The sequence below is a fragment of the Ornithorhynchus anatinus genome, chromosome 19 (assembly GCF_004115215.2).
Source record: "Ornithorhynchus anatinus isolate Pmale09 chromosome 19, mOrnAna1.pri.v4, whole genome shotgun sequence".
In the NCBI taxonomy this organism is placed as follows: Eukaryota; Metazoa; Chordata; class Mammalia; order Monotremata; family Ornithorhynchidae; genus Ornithorhynchus; species Ornithorhynchus anatinus.
The window spans coordinates 13,090,022-13,116,667 of NC_041746.1; the positions used below are offsets into that span (position 1 = coordinate 13,090,022).

At 45.3% G+C, this 26,646-nt stretch overlaps 1 protein-coding gene across 5 annotated transcripts in view; it reads right to left on the reverse strand.

Annotated features, from left to right (window-relative positions):
- Positions 1-26,646, reverse strand: part of HHAT (hedgehog acyltransferase) — a 207,007-nt gene that overhangs the window by 157,469 nt on the left and 22,892 nt on the right. For 2 of the 5 annotated variants that reach the window (XM_039914846.1, XM_039914843.1), the window contains exons 1-4: positions 23,291-23,550; positions 21,346-21,509; positions 11,524-11,591; positions 3,824-3,937 (exon numbers count right to left, since the gene is read on the reverse strand). In XM_039914846.1, coding sequence (XP_039770780.1) covers positions 3,824-3,937; positions 11,524-11,591; positions 21,346-21,436 — 273 coding nt within the window. In that variant the 5' untranslated portion in view covers positions 21,437-21,509; positions 23,291-23,550. The other 3 variants (XM_039914844.1, XM_029047510.2, XM_039914845.1) reach the window with 3 other exon arrangements.

Genomic DNA, 26,646 nt, shown 5'->3' on the forward strand with positions numbered 1-26,646 from the left:
CAAGGGCAGAGCCAGCAGACAAGCCGGGAATCACATTCTCCTGGTAGGCTTGCTGTGGAGCTATGGATCGTGGACGCTTTCTGACCTGCTGCCTAACTGAGCTTCTTGGTGGATTTTTGAGTCGTTTTTGATGTGGAAGGGAAAAAGGATCCGCCAGAGACTCAGAAAAAGCATTGTAAGTAACGACTTCCTCTGTGGGGAGTTAAACTCTGAAAACTTTTTCTCACACTGTGCCCAACATCAGAGGATGAGACAGTCCCACTTCTCTCTTCCCGTCTCTGACTTCTCCCCAACAATTCACAGCCACTTCCTCTAGAAAACTTTCCTGGATGAGTCCCAACTCAGTCTATGATTCTGGCCCCCTAGGCGACTCATTCTTGAAATTATTATATCCTTTGTAAATACTTTGATAATTGTTGATTTGTCTCTTCCTATTAGATTGTGTCCTTAAGAGATGAACACTCGTCTAGTACAGCACACAAAGAATTCCATATCCTGACCAGTGTGTCACCTCTTCTGCCTCTAAAAAAGCAATCTATCAGGCAGTAAGGTTGGGTAGTTCCACTGCCATAGAGGTGTCTTTCCAAGGGTGCAGTTTGCTCCCTGGAGATTGAGGTAAAAACTGCATAGGCCTTTCATTAAATTAAGAGGAGTGGTTTCTGGAACCCACGGTTAACCTGGAATGAGGACTAGGAGCTCTCTAATCCATGTGCAAAGAACTGCAGCTCCTTGGTTTCCCCGACTGTCGGCATCCTGCATCCCAAAGCCAAAAATCAACTTTTCACTCCCACTGCTTTGACCATGTCATTCTGCTTCTCACAGCCCTCCAGTGGCTTCCCATCACCCTTCAGATCAAACACAAGTTTTTGTGTGTGGCTTTCAAGGCTGCCCATCCACCCAAGCTGTCTACTTTCATCTCCTCCTACATCCTAGTGGTGCCTATGTTTCTAACTCCCTTCAAATTGTGAGCTCCCTGAGAGCCAGATGCCATATTTCAATCACTGTCTGCATATTTTCCCCAGCTCTTACCAAGGGCTCTCTCACATTGGAAATGCTTAAGAACTGTTAACTGAGAGACTGATTGCCCCCTGACTCCACCAAGCTCACCTCCTCTAGTCCAACACATTCAGTCCTCACATCCCCACCCTGCCCCGATATAAGCAACAACCGTCCTGCTCTGACAGGTAACCCAGCGCTTAGGTCGGTGCTTGGCATATAGTAAGTGGTAAACAAATGCCACAGTCATTATGAGATCAGTCTCCTCCTCTAAATCACAGCTAAGGTCAGGAAGCTTTCCCTGGCTCCCTACCCTTGGTCCACTCTCACCAGGGTAATTCCTTACTACTCCCGCTTGGCTCATTCTCGTGATTCCTGTATTTTGGTGGATAAACTGATAATGTGGAGACAGGAGAGACAGACAATGCCCACTCAAACCATGAGCTCCCTACTGTTCTTAAACCAGCCTGCCCCCAAGCACCTGGTTTTAAGATCCTGCACCCTTTGGGTGTTCAGTAAACATCAGTTGAATGGATGAGCAGTCCTGGGATTTCTTGCAGGGCTCTCAGTACAGGTCTATGTTCAAACTTGGGATGGTTTCTTCACAACTCATTTCAAGCCTTGGATATTATCATAGTGAACAGCCTTTTATCCTGAATGATTTAGATGCAACTCAAATAGAGGCAGGAGGATTGAGAAAATCACTATAGGTGTCTTTCCAGTTCAATGACTCTGGAATTGGGAGTCCTAAGGGACTCTAGCCCTATGGTAAGGGACAGTAATTACACATCTCTCTAGAAGGAAGCAGTTCATCTGTATCGGGAGAGCTACTCTCTAAGGGCCTCAGTGAGTACAAGAGGGAGGGATCATACTCTGAATGGTCCAGTACTCTGAGCCCCTGGAGGGATTCTCAGAGCTCTCCTGGAAAGATGCCCCTGCAGTCTATCATTCTGGGAAGAAGACTGCCCCGGCTGGTGGCCATCCTTGGCCCAAGCCTTCCCTGACCTATCTTGACCTGCCCAGCAACCCCCGACCCCTACCACCAACAGGACCTCTGATCGTGGATCACACTACCCCCTCAGGGTGGCCTGAAGATTCTTGCCTGTCCCCCACTCAGGGAAGAGTCATCTTTGGAAGAACTGAGATGCTGAATTTTCAGATTTTTTTAATAAATACTGCTGCAACAGATTATATTATCATCTAAATAAATGGCACTGAACATGAGAGTAATCGATCGGTATCTGGTTCTCTTTTTCCTCAAACAATCTGCCTGTGACATATTTTTTTTTTTAATTGTATCTGTTAAGTGCTCAGTTTATGCCAGGCCCTGTATAGACACAAATGAGGAAGCACAGTGAACAGGGTCTTGCATTTGCCCCTTTCTCTTGCATTGTTTCTCTGAGCTGTTTCCCTCTAGACACGCTTGACTACCTCATAACCATCTTGTTTAAGTAAACAAGAGTAACTCTAGTGACTAGAGTGCCTAGGAGTGGGAGGATGCCATAAGTTGGGAGTTGTGATAGGCCTTCAGGCCCGGACTCCATTTTGAGTGGCCAAACCGCCGTTTACTCAGAACAGGCGTATTACGTATCCTCCCCATTTTTATTCATCCTGTTAAGCTAATCAGGGAGCTTCGCATGTCAAGGTCTTGTGACAGGATGGATCAGTTCCTCCCTTAGCAAGATCAAGACCCCTAATAGGCTTATCAGTGGTATTTACTCACCTGGTGTCTATAATGAGGAAAACAAGGCAGGGCCAAGCAATTACCCTGAGTAGATATTTACTGCTGCTCATCTAAAAGTAAATATCTTGTACTGTGTTCTTCGCTCTTGTGTGAAGCTCAGATGCTCTACCAGCTGTATATATAGAAACTCTGTATTGCTTGTAGTTGAGCTGATTTGGGCTAGGAAGGGAAACTCTGTCAACCACCGCTCCCTACTGGCACTAATAGCAATAAACTTGCCTCTGACATACCCGCTTGAACATAAAACAGAGTCCTTGAAGTTTTCTTTGACAGAAGCTAATCAGACTGGAAACAGTCCATGTCCCAAATTGGTCTCACAGTCTTTATCTCCACTTTACAGATGAGGTAACTGTGGCACAGAGAAGTTAAGTGACTTGCCCAAAGTCACACAGCAGACAAGTGGCGGAGTCAGGATTAGAACCCAGGTCCTTCTGTCTTCCAAGCCTGTGCTAGTCTCTGGGCAAAAGGCAAAAAATTTTTCCCTGCTAACTTCAGGAACAGGCAAGAATAGTCCTGACCACATGTTCACATTCCTTCCACTATCTCAGTCCTCAGAGAATAATCGAGAAATCATTTGCCAAAAAATGGAATAAATTAGGAAGATGGTAGAGTTCCCCAATTAAATCCTCTTTTCCCCAGCTCCCTCTCCCTTCTGTGTCATCCATGGACTTATATCTATGACCTTTGAGCTTTTAGTATCTGCCCCATCCTCAACCCCAGAGCACCCAGGTACATATCTACAAATTATACATTATTATTTATATTAATGTCTGTCTCTTCCTCTAGACTGTTGTGGGCAGGGGAAATGTCCATAAACTCTGTTGTACTCTCCCAAGTGCTTTGTAGAGTGCTCTGCACACAGTAAGTGTTCAGTATATACCATTAACTGAGTTTGGTCTGACAGGTGGGTTAACTGGCCTTCTGCTCTGCGTCACTTAACGTCAGGTTGTCCTACTGCTTCTCATGTGAATAAACCAACTCCTGTACCAGGTGCGTTGACACATAACACCCGTTAAGGAAAATATTTCAGAGCAAAGGAGGAGATTGCAAATGTTTCGAAGGAAATCACATGTGCCACCTTACCTTCCCTGCCAGGATCACAGCTCCCTGGGACACGAGAACATGCCCGAGGAGGAGCCAGGCTAACTGCCACCTTCCCCAGTCCATCCAGAAGCTCCATTCAAAGTCCGTGGAGTCCTGCATCAAAAGGGACATATTAGCCAAATTTTAATGAATGCTGAGAGGAAGCAAAATTAAACACCAGAATAAAACAGTAAAAAATGTTTGCATGCTCAGAGATACAACACAAAACACCTAACATACTACAGAATTACACAAGTTGGCAATCAGAAACTGTTTGGGATGGATCTGAAGAAATTCCAGACATTAAACCCAAAGGCCTTTGAACCTTTAAAAATAATCTTTTCAGTTCCATTTCAGGGCCAGGTCTAACTCATTCCTACATTATCCCCCACACATGTTTAGATGTTAAACCAAAGCCTTTGATGGTGTTGATAATGTTGCCTTAAATATGTTCCCAAGCTCCTGAGAGTTATTTCCCATTTTAATTTGGAGGGAGGGTTGGGGGGGGGGGGGGAAACACAGTACTGAATTCAAAATTTTAGATAAGCCATTTTATATTCTTTTGAGGGGTCAGAGCTGCTGGAAACTGTACTGGAAAAGCCTCTTCAACCAAAACACTAGGTCTTTTATAAATTATAATCCAAATGTCAGGTCTCGTTATTTAAAAAAAAAAAAGAACCGCTAATGTACTTACCTTACCATTAAAAATATTGACTCAGGAAGATGTCAACCAAAACTGAGTAAACAAACAGAATAATATGGCTTCATGCTGCTGACCTACTTGCTTACATTGGAAAAATATTAAATAACTTGGCTCTCTGACCTCATATTCCATACATATAGGACTCGGTACCATTCTCCAAAACCTAGGAGCCCTAGCCATTGAGCAAGATTTCACTGGGTCTGAATCAAGACTGAACAGTTTCTTCTCTTCCCTCTTCTCCCCAGGCCCTGCCCCGAACCTGTCTGATATAACCAATCCATATAAAGTCACTCTGTCCATCAATCAATTGCAGAGATTGAGCACCCATTGTGTGCAGAACAGAATTTGCAGTCAGGGCTTGTAAGGCAAGCAGTGGGTGTCTGACCCATGAGAAAACTATAAAAATGACCACAGAATTCTATCATAAAATTCCGATTTATTTAATAATATTTATTTGGATCTCAGTGGTACAAGAAATCTTTTTAATTTCACTTTTGCAACACAATCTCAGCATGCCTTTCTGATGTTCCTAACACTTTCTTGTCTTCCTGTGAGAATTTCAGAGCTACACCTTAAAAATTCAACTCAAACTAAAACTGCTCTAAAGACTTAAGCTTAAAGACGTGCAGAAGTCATGAGGCCAGACCAGAAACACAAAGCAGAAGGGGGAGCTGGTGGTAGAGGAGGTAGGAGAAGCCTGGGGCCCAGAAGCTTTATTGTTTGTGGGGGAGGTTGCTGCGAGGGGCACAGGGGACGGGAGGTGCAATGAGGGAGATTGATAGGGAGCAAAAACTCAAACTCCAGGAGCAACAGCCACCAACTGGGTGGCCTAGTGGAAAAAGTGCTGGCTTGGGAGTCAGAGGACCTGGGTTTTCATGCCGGCTCTGCCACTTGCTTTGCTGTGTGATCTTGGGCAAGTCACTTTAACTTCTCTGTGCCTCAGTTTCCTTTTCTTTATAATGGGGAACCACCTGTTCCCCCTTGTTTGTTTATAGTACAGGGATTGACAGTCCCCAGTCTTTTCAGTCACATCCATGTCCCAGGAATCACCTTCGAATGCAAATGAGTTTATAGAAATTGCTCGCTCTGTATGCCTCAGTCTCCCTACAGTACAATGAGCACACCACTTGTTTTCCAGGAGAACAGTTTTCTACCCCCTGGAGATGGGTGAGCATTAATGAGAGAAGCATTGAAGGGTTTCTTAGCAGCAGGACAGCAAGGAAACACGAGGCATTCCTTTTTTTGTGTGTGTGTGCCTATGCAAGTTTCCTCAACATCATGCCGTGAACACTGTTGGCTGTCGGTTCCTGTTACGACTGCTAATTTCACAGAGCACAAGTTATTCATGAGGCTGTGGAGTTCTCAAGTTTAGAAAGGTCTTCCCCCTAACATTTGAGGGAGGCAAGCACATATTTATGTGACTCTCTGGCAGAGAAAGAGGGAGGGGGACTGATTCTGAAGAATTTTACTGAGGGAAAGAGCTGGTCAAAGGATGAATCTGACGTCTGAAAAAAATAAAAGTTGCACTTAGCAATGATTTGGAAATTTTGTTTTCCAGCCTTTGGACCCTCCACTTTTGCTAGGACAATCTGGAGGTAAACTTCCTGTTCACAAATTCCAGAGATAACTTCTCCAGCCAGGATCTCCCCTATGATTAGTTATGGTGTAATCTAGGCAATTTGCTTCCCTTTAGGTCAGGAATTGATCTTCTAGCCAGAAAGGATGCTTCCTTCCCCTGGCTAGGAGGCTGGATTAATTTTCAGGTTGCAGGATCTGTGGGATGAAATTTTTAGGGGAAGGAGCTGCCAAGGATATGATGGCATCCTTTTTGATGGCATTAGGGAGAGCTTGTATCTACCCCAGTGCTTAGAACAGTGCTTGACACATAGTAAGCACTTAAATACCGTAATAATAACAATAATAATGATTATTTCTGTCACCAAAATATTTAGATTGAATTCATATGATTGAATGAATGAATGAATGTTAGAATAAAAAGGGGTACAGGGTAGAGAAATGGACAATCTTTGAACCCTATGAGTGGGCAAGGAACAAACACACGAAAACTGCGATGAAATGAAAGTTAACAGGTTTCTAAAAGCAGATGGTCCAGGCAGCCCCGGAGGCTTCTCCTCCACAGAATGCTACAGGAAGTCACAAACTTTTAGTGTGAGCTCTCCCAGTGCCAAAAAACTAAACGAAGTCCAAGGGGGAAAAGTTATGTAATATCTGGACACACACACACACGAAAAACACACACAGATTTCAGCAGTGGCCTAGAAAACCTCAGTGCCTACCACATGCCCCAGAATGAGGTTCTTACTGTTTTTTTCCCATTTACATGTAAGTGCAAATCCAATCAAATCCCTGGGCACTCACCCAAGGAGTCCTAGGTCTGAAGGTGGCAGTAATGTGGGCTTAAACTTCCACAGACATGCACAGGCTCACACACGCGCGCACACACACACATACACACACGCCTTTCAATCAAACCTATTTAGAGGCTCCCAAGCACAGGACGCCCACAGAGAGTGTATTTTAAGGAAATCAGTCATCAGCAGTGGCAGTGCTTGACACATAAATGAGCCGGGGATAAGAACAGGGATCAAAAGAAACAAGAGCCATAGAAAACCTCTTCCTCAAATGCACTTCTGGTCCATTTTTCACTCACTTTCTCTTGCTTTCTATTAACCATCCTTAGGGTTTTGGTTTTTCTTTCCCCCAGTCAAATCTACCTTCCGGTTTAAAGACAAAAAATGTGATTCCAACAAAAACAGATTATATGGTTTAAATAAGCATGTATTTAGGTTTCAAGACTGAATGAGGCTGGAACTGCCCAGACCCAGCAGATCCCGGGTATCTGAACCAGCCCAAGCAACCTCTAGTCCACTGTATAGGAGTTAGGTCTGGGCCACTCCCGACAAGAGTCTGGTTCAGTCCAGTTCACCAAGACTATCCAGCCCTGAAAAACAGTCACCTGGATCCCACCAAAGGGGTCCCCAGTGCCCCACTGATCTCCCTGAGGGTTCCAAGTTTAAGGTGGCCATGACTGTTCTAGTCACCAGGGCTACTGACCTTTGCCTCCTCAGTGAGTCCTAGATCAGTGCTTCTGCAAGCACTGCCCAACCCAGAAAGAGTCCTTTTGGACTTCTTGCCAGCCTTCTCTGGCTCCAGGTTGAGATGCTCGGTCTGCTGTGAAGTCATCCTAAGAGAACAGCTTCCTTTGGGTGCCTACATCTTTCACTGACAGGACCACTTTGGACAAAAAACAGGAGTCTGGAGCCTCTGACACTGCCAACTTCACTCCATCAGCAAGTCCCTGACAGTTTATCTTTCGTTCCCACCTTGGAAGACCAAGTAAGGTCACTTTTTAAAAAGTCATTGCTCTATTCAAGCTCTACAGAAAACACTTAGCTCTCCAATGGTCTTTGAGAAGAGCAGCCTTGGTTCACCCATTACAGGTTGCTTTCTTTAGTTGTTTATCCCAGGGTCTTGCTGTCCTGATAGTCAGGAACTCTACACTCTACCTCTGAAAGGATATATGGAGCTGGGATCCCACCTGCTCCAGAATAATTCTGTTAAGTTTCAGAGTAATACAAAATTCAGTTTCCTCCTAGTAAAGACTTACTGCTGATTGTGCATGCTCCATTAAAGAGATTCTTGTTCTACTCCCCCCAGGTATAGAGGGTAATAACTACAGTGGGGAGAGTCAGACAAATTCTAGAGGATGCTGACTATCAAGGTTTCCCAAAGGCTCCAACCTAACTAGTAACTTAGAGTTTATAAATGAATGCTGCAAAAAGACCTGAAAAGACTTGAGTACCTACACTTCTTGGCAAGAAATCTGCATCCTAACTGATCACTAAAGTTAATTTTGTTCTCTGCAATGACACACTATTGCTCCAGAGTCATCCAAGTTAAAGAACCCCATTTGTATTTTAACTGTTCAATTGTCAGCTAATAATCATCAATAGTATTTACTGAGTACCTTGTAGGTACCGAGGACTATGGACTGTGATAGTGCTTGGGAGCATACTGCGGAAGTCGTGGAATGCCCTCAGTGAGCTTACAATCTCTGAACCACCAACACTACCGCTATTTACTCACAATACAAAGAATGCTAGGCACAGGATAATCAGCCTAAACAAATTTAAACTGGTTTGAAATACTTTAAATTCATGCTCACTACTTCAGTGTGCTTATGAACCTTATTTCTAAAATACACCTAACAGGGGGTCTCTATCTTGAGTCACACTTGTTGTACAGGAAAAAAATGCACTCCTTGCCATACAGAAAGTCTATTCAATAATTCTAATCATTACTATGGTGGTCTCACAAATGCTGTATTTTTTAGAGGATGACCCACTAGATCTGGGAAAAGAGATCAACTTCACCTATATTCACTGACCAAAATCAAATGGCTAATTCTGTGGTTCTGAAAAATGCTAAGAAGCTAATCTTCAACTGAATGAATTTGCTGGAAAGCTGCTTGCACTCAACAGTAACTTCTTTGCAACTTGAGTTTTTTTAATTACAGGTCTTGTGTCATCTTCATATGGTCCTTCTAGAGGCAGGATGAATCAAATAACCTTTTAAGATCCCTTTCCATCATTTGAGCCTATGATTCTCTAATTATTGGGAAAATACCTAACAGAACAAAGTGCCACTCTATTTCCGAGTCAGAGACTGCAGTCAAGAAAACTACTTGAGGAAAACTTACTCTGGTAGGCTCTATGCCCAATTACACGAACCTCTGAGGTTTACTGTCACTCAGAGAAATCTCTTCTTTTGAATGTGAAACCAAAGCTGAACTCAAAACCTTTACAGATTCATCCTCCTCTGTTCAGAGTATCCAGTTCTCATTAAGCTTTCCAGAAGACTTCCACTTTGAAGTCTTCCTTTCTTCCTGATACTTGTTATAGCCATCAATCCGTACATGGTTCAAATCCTACAAAAACTGAGGATGAATCTCCTAATTTAGAGGAAGTATCCTTGTGTGGCCTCAGCAGCACGAGGCAAAAGAAAAAACACACATGCGCCCGGAGACAAAGACACAGTACACGTTGTAGACGAGCAGATAATTCACAAAGAGAATGGCTGGCTTGCATTGTACCATGTGTCCAAGCCATAATCACTCTTCAAAAAAAACCCGTCACTACGAACATACCGCCAGGCGGCTCAGATTTGTAGTGTTTGCCCTTACGACAGGCTGGGCTTCTACAGAAAGGAGTGAATGAAGAGGTCCGGCTGCCAGAGTCTATCCCGGAACAGATGGAGTCTGGCTACCTTCCCAAGCATCCACTCCACCTGCCCGAACGGCCACACACCACAAGCTTTTCAGCACAGCTTTCCCCCAGCATTACTCTCGTGAAAGAAAAAGTGCCAACCCGAAAAGCTAAAACCCCACCAGGGGATCACTTGTCCCATCTGGTGACCCCCAGCCTGGCGCACTATTCAGAGCTGTTCTGGGTGAGGCCACTGGGGACCACTGGACATCCATCAGGCATTGAGGATTACCGGGAACCTCCCACGGGGCACCATGGATCCCCGGACACACCCACCAGGCAGTTGGGTTGAAGACTCACAGACCAAGCGAATGAGATAAGTACCTTTCTGAAAAGTACAAGAGACAGAAGACTGACATGGGTAGACGGGCAGTGTAATTTTGTCCCAGAGGCTCACGGCACAGTGATGCTTCGGCTTGCTCTTTCACATTGGAACCTGCAGTTAGGCTGCCACATTTTCTTCAGTCCTGACCTCTCTCATCAATAACTAGTTGGGTATAACTTTCTCCTAAATGTGCATCGTTTCCCATGAAATTCTCTATTGGAGTGCTTACTAATGTTCCCTCCCTCTCTCGCGTGCCCTCTCTCTCTCTCATATGTACATACATATCAGAAAGACCTGGGTTCTAAATCCAGCTCTCCCACTTGACCTTGGGTAAATCACTTAACTTCTATGTCCCTCAGTTACCTCATCTGTAAAATGGGGATTAAGACTGCAAGCCCTATGTTGGACAAAGACTCTGTCCAAGCTGATTATCTTGTATCTACCCCAAGGCTTAGAACAGAGTCTGGCATCTAGTAAGTGCTTAACAAATGCCATTTTTTTAAAAAAAAGGGAACTCCTAATGCTCCTGATGGGTTCTGGGCCCCAGGGAGAGGTTTTAGCAGCTCACCAGACTTTGGTACTGGCCAGGACCATTTTGTGCCCCCACCAGGCTCCAGGGCCAACTGTACTGTTTTCTGTGCCCCTCTGGGGGCCATTCCCCTCTTCAGAACCACAGCTACCTGGCCTGACCCTGAGCCCCAAAGAGACAAAAATGGCCATAGTTTAGCATGAGAGGAGCTGTCCTGCCGGGCTTGGAGTCTTTCCCAGGCCCAGAGCAGGCTGCCCTTGATGTCCACAGCACTGTGGGATGCTCTAAGCAGGATGGGAACACCACAGAGGGTAGAATAGCAGGGAAAACAATGGATAAAAGTTGGCTCCCAGAATTTACACTAAGGACATTTTTCTTCCAAATCATATCATCTGAAAAGATTCAACGAGCACTGGGTTGGACACTGTATGAAGCATGTGAAAGAGGCACAGCCTTGGCCCCTAGAAGCCTCAACTAAAACAGGAATTCACATACAAACCAAAGCAACTGATTGCAATTCCAAATTTTAGATTGTGAGCCCCTGAGGGACAGAGGCTGTATCTAATTCCCACTGGTGTATTCCTTCTGGAATTGGCCAGTTCCATGGGAGACGGTCCTCGTCTCAGGCAGTGAGCCATCTGGGTTTGAATGGAGTCTCCCAGGAAAACCACCCAAGTGGCCTTAGGCAGTTTCATGGATCAATCCATGGTAGTTGAGCACTTACTATGTGCAACAGACTGTGCTAAGCACTTGGAAATACAGTAGAGTTGGCAGATATGATCCCTACCCTTAAGGAACTTAGTATATGAGGGAAACCAGAGCATTAAAAGGAAGGTCCCATTAACTCCCTGATCTTACCTTTTTCAGTCCTCCAAATAAAGGGTCCACTTCCAGTTCAAACTCTCTTTCCAGCTCCATTTCATGCTCTGGTGAGAAGAACAATCTTCATTAATCAGGAGGCACTACAACTGGTCAATTCCACAAGAAACAGTCATCACCATAGGCAGGGAGCAGTCTGGGCTTGGAAGCAGTCTCCCAGGAAACCCACCCAAATGGCCTTAGGCAGTTTGGTCCATCAAGCATGGTATTTATTGAGTGTTTACTGTGTGCAGCACACTGGGCTAAGCACTTGGGATAGTGAACTACCACAGAATTGGTAGGTATGATCCCTGCCCCTTAAGGAGCTTAGAACAAGTTAGTGGAGGCCAGGGAATTGCAAGTCTGCAACTTAGGTGTCATCTCTCAGCTGCAGTCCAAGTGCTTATTGTGTGCAGAGCACTGTACAAGGTATTGGGAAAGAATACAGAAAGAATGCCTGGGGCCTACAAGACAGCTGACCACAGCAGGAGAAAAAAGAAAAGAAAAAGATGCCAACTTCTGCCAATTTCCTGGGCTGAAGAGACTGCAGTTGCCATCGCTGCTACTCCCCTCTTATGGCCCTTTCATCTCTTTCCCCTCCCCATGCCAGGGGCCTGAGTGGCCAGGGGCAGCAGGGGCGACGACAGCATCTCCAACCCAAAGTGACAAGCTGGACTGCTCAGCAAAAGGAGGTCATTGTTGCACCTCTTTCCTGCTCTTCCTTTGGATACTGCAACCGCTCAAGGTAAAGATCATCGGATAAAAGTGTGTGCAAGTGTGGATGAGAGCGTATGCGTGGTTGGCTCTGTCTCTTGTCTGTGCCTTTCTCTTTAGGGCTCTCTGAAGTTTCTGAGTGCCTGTATTTCTTTGTGCTTGTCTCTATCATCTGTGTGGCTTTGTTTGTGTGTGTCTGTCTTTTTCCCTTTCCTGCCTTCTTCTCTCCCTCTCAATTCTTAGACCACTGTGTCATTTCAGAATGGAAGCCCACCCACTAGTAATGCTCCTGCCAGAAAATGACAAAAATAGCTCTATTGGCTAACACCATTTCCTTTTCATCTAATAGTAACATGTTACGTTGCTAATGATTCATTAGAATGTAATTATTTGCAACTTTTTTTTTTTAAAGTGCAGCCCATGTACAAATGGAAAGCTTCATAAGCGGCTGAATCAAAGGAATGAGTTTGACATGCCTGCCATAAACTGGCAGTGGAGTAATTCTGCTTACTCTAAAATCCTGATGACACTCAACCAAAGAGGTTCACCAAAAAAAGAAAAAGAACAGTAATTATAATCAAGCAGGGGAGAAAAATGCGAGACCCTTGGGAGCGGGGATTATACCTCCTAACTGTACTGGACTTACCCAAGCACATAGTACAGTATTCTGCACAAAGCCTCCTGCTCAATAAATGTCACTGATTAATATTAGTTAATATTAATATCACTGCCTGTGACCTTTGGCAAGTCACAGCTTCTCTAGGCCTCAGTTTCTTTATCCATACCAGTGGGGATTCAATACGTGTTCTCTTTCCCTCTTAGACTGTGTGTGACCTGATTATCTTGTATCTACCCCAGTGCTTAGTGCAGTCCTTGACACACAGCAAGTGTTTAATAACACAGCTATTGTTATTATTACCCTATGATAACGGTGAATTTAACATCCTAGAATTGGGAGGTTAGAAGAGAATGAGTCCACAGGAGCCTATCCCCTAACTTTATATAGATCCCCATTTAAATTCTCCTAGAGAGAGGAGTCCGTTCTACTACTTCCAGAGATTTCCAAGGAAAGAAGGCATACAACCCATTTCAGTCCCTTATTCTAAAAGTACCTCACACTCCTACAGTTCACACAAATCTATCATGCTGCTAACGTTCTTTTTTCTTTTTTTTTTTGTATTCTACCTTCAGTGACAAGGAAGAGCAGCTGAACATGGCTTCTCTAATTTCAATTTCATAACCCGACAAAGGTTTCTGAAAGCTGACCAATGTTTCCTTATCCTGAACCCCCTGCCCTGCTTGTCCTGATTCCGATCCATCTGCCTCACACTTCCCCCTTCTCAAGCAACTAATGACAACCCATCTAGGTAGAGCCATGAAGATAAGATCAATTCTGTGCCTAAGCAATCCACGCTGAGCTTCAAGGAAATCGGGCAAAGGGTTGAATGAAAGTCAGTGAGCTTAAAGAAAATTAATTATACCCTGCTTCTCCTTTGCATTCTCTTTGTGTTTGGTTTCCATGGAAATCTGTGTTTGTAAGGGGACTTGGTATATTTGCAGCAGGCTAACCACTGTGTAGAGTCTCTCCACACCTGGTGGTAAGTGAAGGGGAACAGTCAGTGTCAGTGGGGGAGAGAGCTGCACTAGAAACGTAGGTGGGACTTGCAAGTGGGGGCTGGGGGGAAGGTTCGAGCAGAATTTCTGCCTAATACACTTTGTAAGCCATTTGTACTATGTGGAATTTTGCCTGGCAGGTTATGAATATACCACGTAGCACAGTATTACACAGGTGGAATGCACTGAAGTGACCAGCCTGTTATATTATCAGGAACCAACCGTATGCCACCTAAGACAGTGGGGCAGTGAGCCTCTGCTCCGAGTCCCATAGTTCCCCGACGGTGACATCTTGAGCCATATCAGTGGTGCCGGCCTGAACGGTTCCGTTCTTCCTGTCATGCGGCTACCGGGCTCCAAACCGATCAGAGCAGTGTGGCTTGGACTTGGGGCAAGGGAGACCAGCAGCCACAAGGACACTGGCTTCTGATCCTCAAACCTCCCATGCCCCAACCCTGCAGGCCACCAGCACCCTGAATCCACCCTGCAGCCAGCTATCATCAATCATCATCAACTGCCTTTACTCAGCACTCGCTATGTGCAGAGCACTGTATTAAGCACTTGGGAGAGTACAACAGAGTTAGCAGAAACGGTCCCTGCTCATAACGAGCTTACGGACTAGAGAATGTTAGGTAACATAACTAAGTCTTGCTCTAACACGATCGCTCAAAACATTCCCCTTGTTACCTAACATTCTCTTCCCTGTCACTTCATGCCTTACACAAGAACCATTTGTCACAGGATCCGCTCCTTCCCTTACCAGAGAAACAGAAAGTCTGCATCTTTCCCAGCCCGGAACGTCAGAGAGGGTCGGTCAGCTGACTGACAACCACTTCGACCTAATACCCAGGTTAAGTCAGTCTGGCGTTGATATTTCATCAGGAGACCAGCTGGGGGGAATACTGGCACTGTGCCTGGAATAACGAAACCTTGGAACACAAAAGACCTCTCGAGGCTTGAAATATTTTGGGAAATTTGGGGGCGGGAGGGGTCCTAAATCCTGTTCAGGCAACAGATGAGTCTCTTTTGGATAGTGCGACATCTAGTGGATTCAGAACTAGGAGTGTTATAAGCCCTATAAAAAGCTGCCTTTGCATAATAACTGCCTCCCTGTTCATACAATAGGGTGCTTCTTCAGTTTTCCCTCTCACCAAAGCACCTGATATATTAGGATTCAGTTTGTTATAAAAAAAAAAAAGCTGAGTAGAAACTAAGAAAAAAAGTCATTTTAAAGAAATCATTACTTTGGGCGAAGTACTTGCTGTACTGATCTTTGCTTTCTTAATGCTGCAATACCTCCCCTGGTGGAGAAATAAAACAGCCAACAGGTGAGGTAGGATCAGCAGGGCAATAAACAGCTCAATAAACCTTTCCAGACTGTCCACTGAAATGAGGCAGCATTTTTATAAATTAGAGAAATAGGCTGGGCAGCAGAGAACACAGCAGCTGAAATGATGGTTAGCACATAGTCATATTATGGGATGGTTTAAAGGTAGCCCTGCAGGCACAGGGTTGGGGACGCACCCTCTTGAGGCCCCTTTCAGCTCCATGATTCTTCGATCCTTTGCACGATTTCCTCTAAGGAACAGTTAGTTCATTTACTCTAATGGGAAACTACTCTGCATTAGAATAACCAGAACCTTGATCCAGAGAAACAGGATTCAAACAAAGAAGAGAATTCTACTCTCTAGCCCATTCTCTTTCACAAACCTGCCTCTCTTTGGGAACTCTGACCTTTTTTTTTTGGCTCCCTTCCATTACCATTTCATAAAATGCTCCACAAATTGCTTGAGAGGCAGAAGAAGTGAAGTCATTTCTGTTGACAGACTCATTACCAAGTCAGCTGCTGGGTTTTTATTCCCTCCCAGTGACAGGCTTCATAAAGCAGAGCAGCTACCTAGAAGTAAAAGAGTTTGAATTCTAAATGATGCAGTAGGATGGGGGGAGGGAAAGGGGGATGAAGAGAGAAATTAGACGGATTTTTTTAAAAAAACAAAAAACATTAACAGTACTCTTTGTTTACCAAAATCCAGGGATGGAAAATGGGTTTAGGGAGTAATTCATCAGCCAAAGTACCTCATCCATAATGAAAATCTCCAATCATCAGAAATCTAATCCATTGTTTCCACTGATTCAAAAAGAAACTCCCATCAGCCAATTGCCAATTTCACTGGGCATGCAATGGAAAAAAAACTGGAGGTGGCAGGAAGTAAATGGAGCACAAGGGAATACTTTTCTAATCTGAAACAGGATTGAAAATCAGGATTTGAACAAGTCGGTTCGAGAGAAGATGCTACTTGACACAGCATTCTGTATTAAATCCATGCAAACCAAAACAATTTTCATTCTAATTATACTGCTATCCCCACAAAATCCCCTCTTTTTGGGTTTCCAGAGGCCCATCCTAAGCAAATGGTCAGGATGGTGCCTGACAAATGTGGCAAGAGGTAGAGGGCCTTGGTGGATGGCTCCATCTCATTGGTTTTAATCCAGCCACATGGACTTGCACGGATCATGTTGGATGAAAAGGATGGGAGAATAGGGGAGGATCCAGAGAAGACTGACCACGATTATTTAAGAGTTCAGAAAGCAAGTTCTCTGAAGGAAAATTCAAGATATTGGGGGCAAGAGGGGGGTTCAGGGCTGACTTAATGGTCTGCAAGAGCAAGAAAGGTCATCACAAAAAGGCCTCCAACCAGCTGTTCTCCCTCTCCACAAAAGACAGAGTCAAGGAAAATGTGATTATTCCTGCAGGTTTATTAGACTTAAAGAAAACTTTCCTAATGGAAGATGATTAACTACCATAATATTTGAGTGAATCTCTTTCAGTAGCCATTTGAATCTCTTTGCTCTGTGCAGTATCGAACATGAGGAGCAAGAGTCAGAGGTAAACGGGGCTAGGAACAAATGAGAATGCCTCATTGTAATAGTAACTTTAATAAGATACATGTCCTCCCACAAATAGAGAAAACCAAGTAGCATCCTTAGGGACTTGGGAGAATTCGGCTAATGTGGAATCTCCCCCCTCCGACCGCTTATCCCTGCCTATGACCCACCAGCAGACACAGGGGAACTGCAGCTTTGAGCACCTCCGGAGCATCTCACCAAACTGCCCTATTTGCACTGTCTCCATCCACTACCCAAGACCACTCCCACCTCCCTTCTGGGCCCAATCAATTACCCTCTTCTCTCACCCGACCACCAGGTTTTACTTCCCCAGCTAAACCTTATAGACTCAGAGATGCAAGTGATGTCACACGTGTTCTGCCTGCATGCAGTGTGATGTGATGTCATATGGATGCCCTTTTGATGGGAGCCTGCCCAATCTGCCTAAACCTAGACATGTCTGGGGAACCCCCACCTCAATTCCTCCAGAAACAATGCATCCCCCTGCCAGGATCCTTTGAGCATGGCCAATACTTCTGGGTCGCGGAACCTGGCAGCAGCAGGAGCCCGGGCGGGAAGGAGGGGAGTTACTGAATATAGTAATGCAAGACAGGGGACAGAGAAACTGGATACTGGATAGTCTAGTGTAAGTCCAGACAACTGGACACCCTACCCCCAAGGCCCTATTTGGGTGACAGAGAAGATGACCTAAGCCAATGGAAGATGGAGAAAGATCCTGTGAATGACTCTCAAGAGGCTTCGTGTGAGAATACCCAGGAGAATAATAACAATAACTATGGTATTTGTTAGGCACTTACTATGTGCCAAGCACTGTTCTACGCACTGGGGTAGATCAGAGGTAATCAAGTTGGACACAGTCCCTGTCCCATATGGGGCTCACAATCCTAATTTTCCATTTTACAGAAGAGGTAACTGAGGCCCAGAGAAGTGAAGTGACTTGCCCAAGGTCACCCAGCAGACAAGTGGCAGAGCCAGGATTAGAACCCATGACCTTCTGACTCCCAGGCCCGTGGTCTAGCCACTACACCAGAAGTGGGTTACAGCTGGTGAGAGTTTAGCAATCTGCCTCCGATAATTTGCTGTCAGATAATCAACAGTGTACAGTACCATATTATTTAGAGGTGGGGAAACAAACCCCAAGTCAACCACCTTTGTAAATATCCCTAGATCTTATTTCAAAGGTTGGAGTCAAAGAGCTCACAAAATTGGACAGCTGTGAAGGAAAATGCAGTTTGATTCATCTGAACCACTGCACCAGCTCCCCTGCTTAATATGCAAAATGTTTAGTCTGTTCAACATGGTTAGAAATAACTGCCAGCTGAGTAATTCCACATTTGCTCCCATTACAAGCCAGTCTCATTTTCTTTTAAGATCAATTTTACCTCTCACCTATTAGAAGTAATAGGTGATCCACGCTTGTGGTACATTTGTTTCAGGGTTTTAATTATTAGGAATCGATTAATAATCAAAATAAACCTTGGGTATTACCTTGTCATAGGCTATTAAGTTATTTCAGAAGGGCTTTTCTAGGCAATGACATGAAAATCAAATATAAGAAGTATATGCACATTATATCAGCTTTCAATTTGGGGAAGGATAAGAGGATTTTCCATTATCTCTGAAATAAAACACAAAGCCATTTTCCTTATTTTTGGTGCTTTCGACGGGTCGTTTGCAATTATCTTCCTACCGCTCTTTGAATTTAAATAGGGGGTCTTTCTGCTCCTCCATCCAAATTATCTATGCATGGACTTTCTGGACATGGTTGTGGCTGGCAAAGATTAAAAGGCTAGGAGTAAAATGGGGCGGCGGCAAGGGGTGACAAAGAAGCACAATGTGTTGCTTTACCAATCAACCAAGAGATGGTATGTACCGAGCACTTACTGTGTGCAGAGTACTGTACTAAGGGCTTGGGAGAGACTAATATAGTTTTTCAGATCATCTACATAATCAGTTGTTCTTGCTCTAAGATAACACCACTGATGGAAAATCACTGTTCTTGTGCGTGACTGGACTGGAAAAAAAGTGCTGGGCAACCAACAGTTCTTTCCAGACACCACACACATACATATCTAGATTCTCTCCCTCTTTCATGTCTCTCAAAGCTCTGTAAATCCCACAGTGCCCACGCTACTTCCACGCTCTGGAGAGGAGCTCGTTCAACCAGCAGTGATCAGAGAGATCTGCAAGTGGTCAGTATAAAAACACACCACCAGATGAGGGTGCCACAATGACAGAGATTTAAGGACCACTCTGCTTACAAGAAGCAAGTCAATTCAGCCCTATGTCTGCTCAGGTTTAATCAAAGTAAAGTTTGGGGGGTGTTTTCTATCACTTGAGTATATGTAAATTTTACATTCAGTGTCACTTTGTTTGGCCACTGCTAATCTCAGAAACACTACTAGCATTTATCAGAATAAGGCAGTAATAGATTGTGAGGCCCTAGAGGTCTAGAACCATATCTAACTCCCACCTGTTCTTTTTCCCCAACACTTAGCACAGTGCTGTGCATACAATAGGTACTTCTGCTTAGTCTCCCACTAGACTCTAAGCTCCAAGAGGACAGGGACTGTATCTACCAAAACCCATAGCACTTGTGTACATATTTTTCAATCAATCAATGGTATTTTTTGAGCACTTACTGTGAGCAGATCACTGTACTAAGCACTTGGGAGAGTACCACACAGTAGCGTTAGCAGACACATTTCCTGCCCACAAGGAACTTAAAGTCTAGAGGGGGAGAGGCAGACAGTAACAAATTAATAAATTATGGATGTGTAAGTAAGCACTATGGGGCTGAGAGAGAAGTGAATATCAAGTACATTAAACTAATAAAGCCAGGAATCCTCACGACCCAATTTCCATTTTAAATAATATATTATCTGTTCTTCAGATGAAGACAACAGTTGTAATGGAGGGGAGGAGACTATCAAGATGGCTGGGAATTAACTGTTGTTTCACATCACGAGTTACCTTGAATTAGCCAATATCTAATGAGCTACATTTTTATTCAATTTAACCACTGAAGCAGTCACAAGCATGAAAGAGTTTGTTCAGTTTTCCAAGGTGCCTAATTTAGACCCAAACTGGAATCAGGGTCCCAAGAGAATCTGAAAAAAAAAGGAGCAAAAACACAAAAATACATGGTTTCCCCAACGACAGATTACAGATTTTAAAATGACTCAAAGGTAAGGGTGGAATGGAGGACCAGATGAAGAGGGGAAAAAAAAGGGGAACCACTACAAGAGGAAGATCACAAAGAGAAAAAGCAAAGTGCTTTTGGGACAGTGCACCTTATCCTGGACTTCGGGGGGTGGGGGGGGCTGGATGCCCTGGGGTGATGTGGATTTCTCTAGGGACAACCCCCCACTGAAAACCTGTTCGTTAGTCCAATGCAGAACAGACAAAAATCATTCTAGCAGGGGCAAGTGGAGAGGCCAGTCTGACTGCTTTCCTCAGGCAACTGCTTGGAATGGCTTTTGATGGGAACACACCCTGGGGCCAATCAGGTCTGCCCATCCAGCTGCCTTGAGAAATTCTGATACCAACTGATGTGGCCCTAGAGAAGCAGCGCAGCTTAGTGGAAAGCGCACGGGCTTGGGAGCCAGAGATCGTCGAGTTCTAATCCTGGCTCTGCCACTTGTCAGCTGTGTGACTTTGGACAAGTCACTTTAACTTCTCTGTGCCTCCATTACCTAAGTTAGCTTCTCTGTGCTTCTCTGTCACCCCTTGCCGCCACCCCGGTTTACTCCTAAAGTGGGGATTAAAGACTGTGAGCCCCATGTGGGACAACCAATTACCCTGTATCTACCTCAGTGCTTAGAACAGTGCTTGGAACATAGTAAGCATTTGACAAATACCATCATTATTATTATTACAGAAGAGTTCCATACTCTCTCAACCCAGCACTTCTGAAACTCCCAACCTTCCACCAGGGGCCACTTACTACATTTTGTGCCTGGTACAGATGCTACACCACACAGGCTCTACCCTTTCGGCATTGATGACCTAAAATAGCACCCTTACCTAATTCCTAATTCTCAGGGTTTTCCCAAAGGGGACTGAGGAAAGGGAATTCCAAGTCAAAGGTAACAGGCAGTCATTGCAGTTTCACCATCTGCAGGGATCCAGAGCTTTTTTTGCATTGCCATTTCTAATGAGGACACATTTAATGCCACCTCCACCCCTCCCTGTCATGAACCTACCTCTCTACCTTTTCCCTCCCACATCCACATATTCCCAGAACCCCACTGCATTTCCTTCCCTCCCACCTCCAAAGCCCCATGCACCCCCACTGCAGTCTTTCGGCAACCTGCCCTCTTTCCGGCTCGCCGAGCCAAACACAGACATGCAGGGAGAGCAGACCTTCTTAGCCTACAAAGATCCCTCAGAAGAGCTCGGTGACAAGTCCATACAGCCAGACAAAGCCCAACTCTACTGATGGGAACAAACCACTATGCAGGGAATGCATGTATTGCTTCTGTGGTACTTTCCTCAGCACTTGGGATAGTGCTTCGCAATCAGTAAGCATCCAACACTGAATGAAGAACCAAAAAGTAGAACGATTCACCTGAAGTATTTACTCACCTCTGGAGACTTTGTAGACTTCATAAAAGGAATAAAAGTGGAAGCCAAAGGAAAGGACCAGGTAAAGAGTCATCTCCCATGGTGGCAGCATAATTACTTGTTGCACAAGTCTGCTGGACCTCAAATGCCAAAAGTAGAGTCCAGGTGGACTCTGTAGAAAATTCCTAAAAAGAAAAAAAGAGGAATGAAAACTTTCTATGTCTAAGCTATTGCGGGGCGTACTGGGGCATGGCATTTCATCATCGGTTCATCTCAGTTCAAACTGACCACACACCCACAGTGCTTTCGGCCCTGGACTAGTTTATGCAGATCACTTTTGGCTGCTGTCAAAAGGTGGTAGAGAGAGTAGGGATAAATAGAAATCTGTCCATAAATTCAACTTCCTTCTCCATCCAACTTTAAACTAGAGCTATTCACAAAGAGCAGCATTTAAAACAGGTTTTAAATTCTGTTTTTCCTCTCTGCAAACATGCTCATGCCTTCTAGAAGAGGTTCTTCCCAACAGCAGAATACAATACCTGAAAAGGCCAAGGTGCAGAGTGGGAAAGAGGCAAAGCCAAGAGCCTAGATGAACTGCACAAATTAGCCCCTGAATAATTAAACTGTGTTTTACGGCATAAAAAAAAGTTATACAGCTGGCTTGGGAGAAGAGAAAGAGAAAGGGAAGGAGAGAGAGGGAGATAAAGATGTTTTGTAGTCTGCCTCTTGGTTGTCCTTTCTTCCCAAAGTGAAAATCAGTTTCTGTGCTCAGTTAAACTTCCATCAGTCAGTCTTCTCACCCCTGCCACCACTGCAGGAAAAACAGCTTCCCTCTGCCATCACCCAAATCTGGATGCTTTTGAATCCAGACATACGCCTCTCTGCCCAGCCTGGGTCTTGCATGCTAATACCTCCAAAAGTGATCAACTTTACTAAAGGATCACGAGGGTGGCCATTTCTTTTACTCATTTACCCCTACTTTCCCTCCCTACTGCCTCACCCACAGTATTTACATCATACTCTTATCCTCTGATTTATTTTAATGTCTGTCCCCCCAGTTGGACTGCTGTAAGCTTCGTGAGGGCACAGATAGTGTCTACCAATAGCACTCTACTTCCCCAAGGGCTTATTACAGTGTTCTGCACAAAATATACGCTTGACTGATTAGGAGGCTTCACTGGGTAGGGGATGCCCTGACCCCATCGGGGCCGGGATTTAAACCCACAGCTGGAAAAAGCATGAGCTAGGAAAGGGATGGGCCAGCTTCTCCAGCTAAAATGGGCACAATCGTGCCCCTGGGCCTGCCCAGAGAGGGAGCTTTGAGCCCGTCGTTGGGCAGGGATTGTCTCTATCTGTTGCCGAATTGTCCATTCTAAGCGCTTAATACAGTGCTCTGCACATAGTAAACGCTCAATAAAAACTTTTGAATGAATGAAGCTCTTCCCCTGCAGGGTTCATTGTGCTGGAGGCCCTGGCGGCCTTCGGGTGGCAGGAGAAGGGGGCAAAGGGGAAGGAAGCGGCCACCACTTCCCTAACAGTCATTCTTTATGAGAAGCTGTGTGGGTCAGTGGAAAGAGCACGGGCTTGGGAGTCAGGGGTCATGGCTTCGAATTCCGACTCTGCCACTCGTCAGGTGTGTGACTGTGGGCAAGTCACTTCACTTCCCTGTGCCTCAGTTCCCTCATCTGTAAAATGGGGATGAAGACTGTGAGCCTCACGTGGGACAACCTGATTACCCTGTATCTCCCCCAGCGCTTAGAACAGTGCTCCGCACTTCGTAAGCGCTTAATAAATACCAACATTATCTCATCAACCACATTTCTTGAGCGTTTACTGTGTGCAGAGCACTGTACTAAGCGCTTGAAAAGTACAATATAAGCAACTATGCTCCCACACTGGCACACAGTAAGGGCTTAGCAAATACCAGAATAATTGTTATTATTAGATCAGGGGGAGAGGGACTCACCAGAAGCCTGGAGGGGCAGGAGGAGGGGTGAAGGAAGGGTGGCATGTGGACTATGGAGGCAACTCTACCCCCATGGCACATAGCCACACGGGCCGAGCAAGAAGTGCCCGGACCTGGCGGGAATCGCCTAGACAATGCCCGGGCAGCGGCCCCGCCCGTCCAGGTCGGCTGCAGGCTGGTGGCCGAGGCTCGCTGGGTGAACATCGAAGCCCGTTTAGGGCGGAAATCGAAGAAAGAGAGGCGGGCACAGGGCCCCGGGCTACCGACCTTTGGGCTGGCCCGGGCGGCGGGGCGGCTCGCACGCTCCTCGGTGGCCCCGCCCTTCTTCCTCTGCCTGCACTACCCAACTCGGCCGGAGGCGGCGCACCGCGCTCCCCCGAGCGCCGCTCCGAGCATGCGCGCCGCCCCCCGGGGGCGCCTTGGCGTTCTGAGCATGCGCTCCCCCCCCCCCCCCCCCGGCCTCCCGAGCGCGCGCCGCCCTCGTGCTCCTGCTTTCCGAGCGCGCGCCGCCCTCGTTCTCCTGCTTTCCGAGCGCGCGCCCCACGTGGAGGACAACGCTCGCGGCTGAGGCGCGGGGGTGGGGGGGAGGGGGAACGGACTATCCACCCCATCTAATAATAATAATATTTGTTAAGTGCTTACTATGTGCCAAGCGTTGTACTAAGCGGCGGGGTTTCATCTTTCATGTGGCGTGACTGAGGCCCAGAGAAGTGAAGTCCCTTGCCCAAGGTCACACAGCAGACCAGTGGCAGAGTCAGGATTCGAATCCAGGTCATCCCTAAACCCAGGCTCTATGCCGCTTCTCATCCCAAATTTCTCCTAAAGTGAGAGGGTGCAGGCTACATTCCCCATCCACCTAAACGGAACGTTTATATAACTGCCAAGCTTTCGATCAATCACTAGTATTTGAGCACTTTTTTTAAAAAGTGGGTTTTGCTATGTGCCAGACACTGTACTAAGCGCTAGAGTCACTCATTCATTCCATCGTATTTATTAATAATAATTTGGGTATTTGTTAAGCACTTACTATGTGCTCAGCACTGTTTTAAACGCTGGGGTGGATACAGGGTAATCAGGTTGTCCCAAATGCGGCTCACAGTCTTAATCCCCATTTTACAGATGAGGTAATTAAGGCACCAAGAAGTTAGGTGACTTGCCCAAGGTCACACAGCTGACAAATGGCAGAGCCGGAATTAGAACCCATGACCTCTGACTCCTAAGCCCGTACTCTTTCCACTGAGTCACTCTGCTTCTCTTTATTATTTATCGAACGTTTACTGTGTGGAGAGCATTGTACTAAGCGCCGGAGTGGATACAAGCAGTATTGTACTTTCCCAAGCGCTTAGTACAGTGCCTGGCACATAGTAAGCGCTGAACAAATACGCAATCATTATCATCATCATTTCCCTCCCTTCCCAAGAGGCCCCAAAGGCTACAAGGAGATCCACCTTCCAGGACTTTTCCAGAAAGCCGTCATGTCGGTAGGCCACCACTAGGTGTCAGCAGAGCCCGCATTTTCCCTCCCTTGAAACAAGTACGAGCAGCTGAAGTTCGCGTAAACGCCTCTAGGTGGCGGCATACTACAGGAGCTGGAAAAGGCGGCCAACATCACAAGGGAGATCTCCATCTCTCCCCATCATCTATCTATCCCTCTTCTTATCACCCTCTCTCTCTCTCTCTATCACTAGGGAATTCTCAGAAATCACTTTCCATTGTTCCCCCATTTCTATGTATCCCTATTTTGATCACCCTCTCTCTTTATATCACTGGGAAATGCTTGGAAATCCTCGTGATTCCACTACTTAATCCATTTGAGGATTACACAGCCCCTTTCTCCCTCCTCCTCCTTTCCACATGGGCTTGGAAGCCAAGAGACCTGGATTCTAGTTTCAGCTCTACCGCTGATTAGCTGCTTACCTCGGGCAAGCTGCATATCACGGGTTTCTTCGTATGTAAAAGGGAATAATATGTGATTCAGAAATGACAGAGTTGATGTTAAATCACGCTGGGAAAATAAAAACACTATACAGACACTACAAAATATAATTACTACTGGAAAAATTGGTCTTCATCTATACTATTCTTTGTTGGTGTCTTATAAATGTTTTACCTGACAAGAGGTTGGATGTATTGTCTAAAATGAGGATTTGTGGATTATCTGTCAACATCAAACTCATTGCAGGCAGGGAACAGTGCCTACCAACTCTGTTGTACTGTACTCTCCCAAGCACTTAGTTAAAGTGTTCTGTACCCAGTAAATGCTCAACAAATATCATTGATTGATTGACAAAATCAGGGGGACTGGCCACTGTCAGAGTTTCGGATCAGAAGTTAGTTCCAGGACAAAAAGATGACATGAAAGGACTCCTTCTATAAAACTACAGGGTAATTAGAAGAAAACTTGATTTTCATCCCCCTGCTTCCAGCTAGGACCTCATCTAAACCATCTTTTTGAGATGAAAACCTCTCCTTTTTCCCAAGGCCTTCAGAGACTTCACAACCTCTCTCTGTAACCCCTCCAAGGTCTAATGAGCCTATCATAATACCATAGCCCTCATACCCCCACTGAATGACCTGCCATTCCAGTGTTGGGCTGAGGTTCTGTGGCCCTTTCTCAAGGCAGGAAATTCCCCAGTGCCCAACCATAATCTTTTACGCTGCCATGCAAAGCCACTTCCTCTCGTTCAGCCTTACTGGAGGAGATAAATCACCCAATTTGTGCATTATCATCCCAAAGTCTGAATTCTCCTGGGAAAGGATATACATTCTTTTTCTTACTTGTCTCTGATCTTGCCACAGATAAGAACTGAATAAAGTCTCAAATTATTCTCACCACCTGTGATGGTTAAAAATGTGGCATCTTTCTCTCCTCATCCCGTCAGCCTCGGTGAAATCATGAAACAAAGGTGAGAGTTATCACTCTTCAAGCAGAGGAACCCACACAATATATAACAAGGCAGGTCATGAAGAAGAGGATGAGGAGAATCTTGTTTTTTTAAATAAAATACCTTCAAGAAAAATTTAATGTCCAAAAACACAGTGGAAAAGGGACAGATACCTGGTGCGGCATTTACCCAAAGAGCCAAGTGAAATATGATATAATTCAAGTGGCTTACATCCTCCCTTCACATTTATAAGTTCAGTGGGGAGTGGGTAAGCCACCTGTAGTTTGCTCTTTTGGAGAGTGCATTGGTTTGGGGGTTGAGATGTCTGGGTGATGCATGCCCAGAGAGTGGGTCTATGCACCTGGGTGTATTTGTCTGAATAGTGAGTGTCTGCATATAAATGGTTAGAGAGAGCGACAGAGATAGATGGATTTTTAGCTCGATAGATGATAGCTAGGTAGATAGATTTGC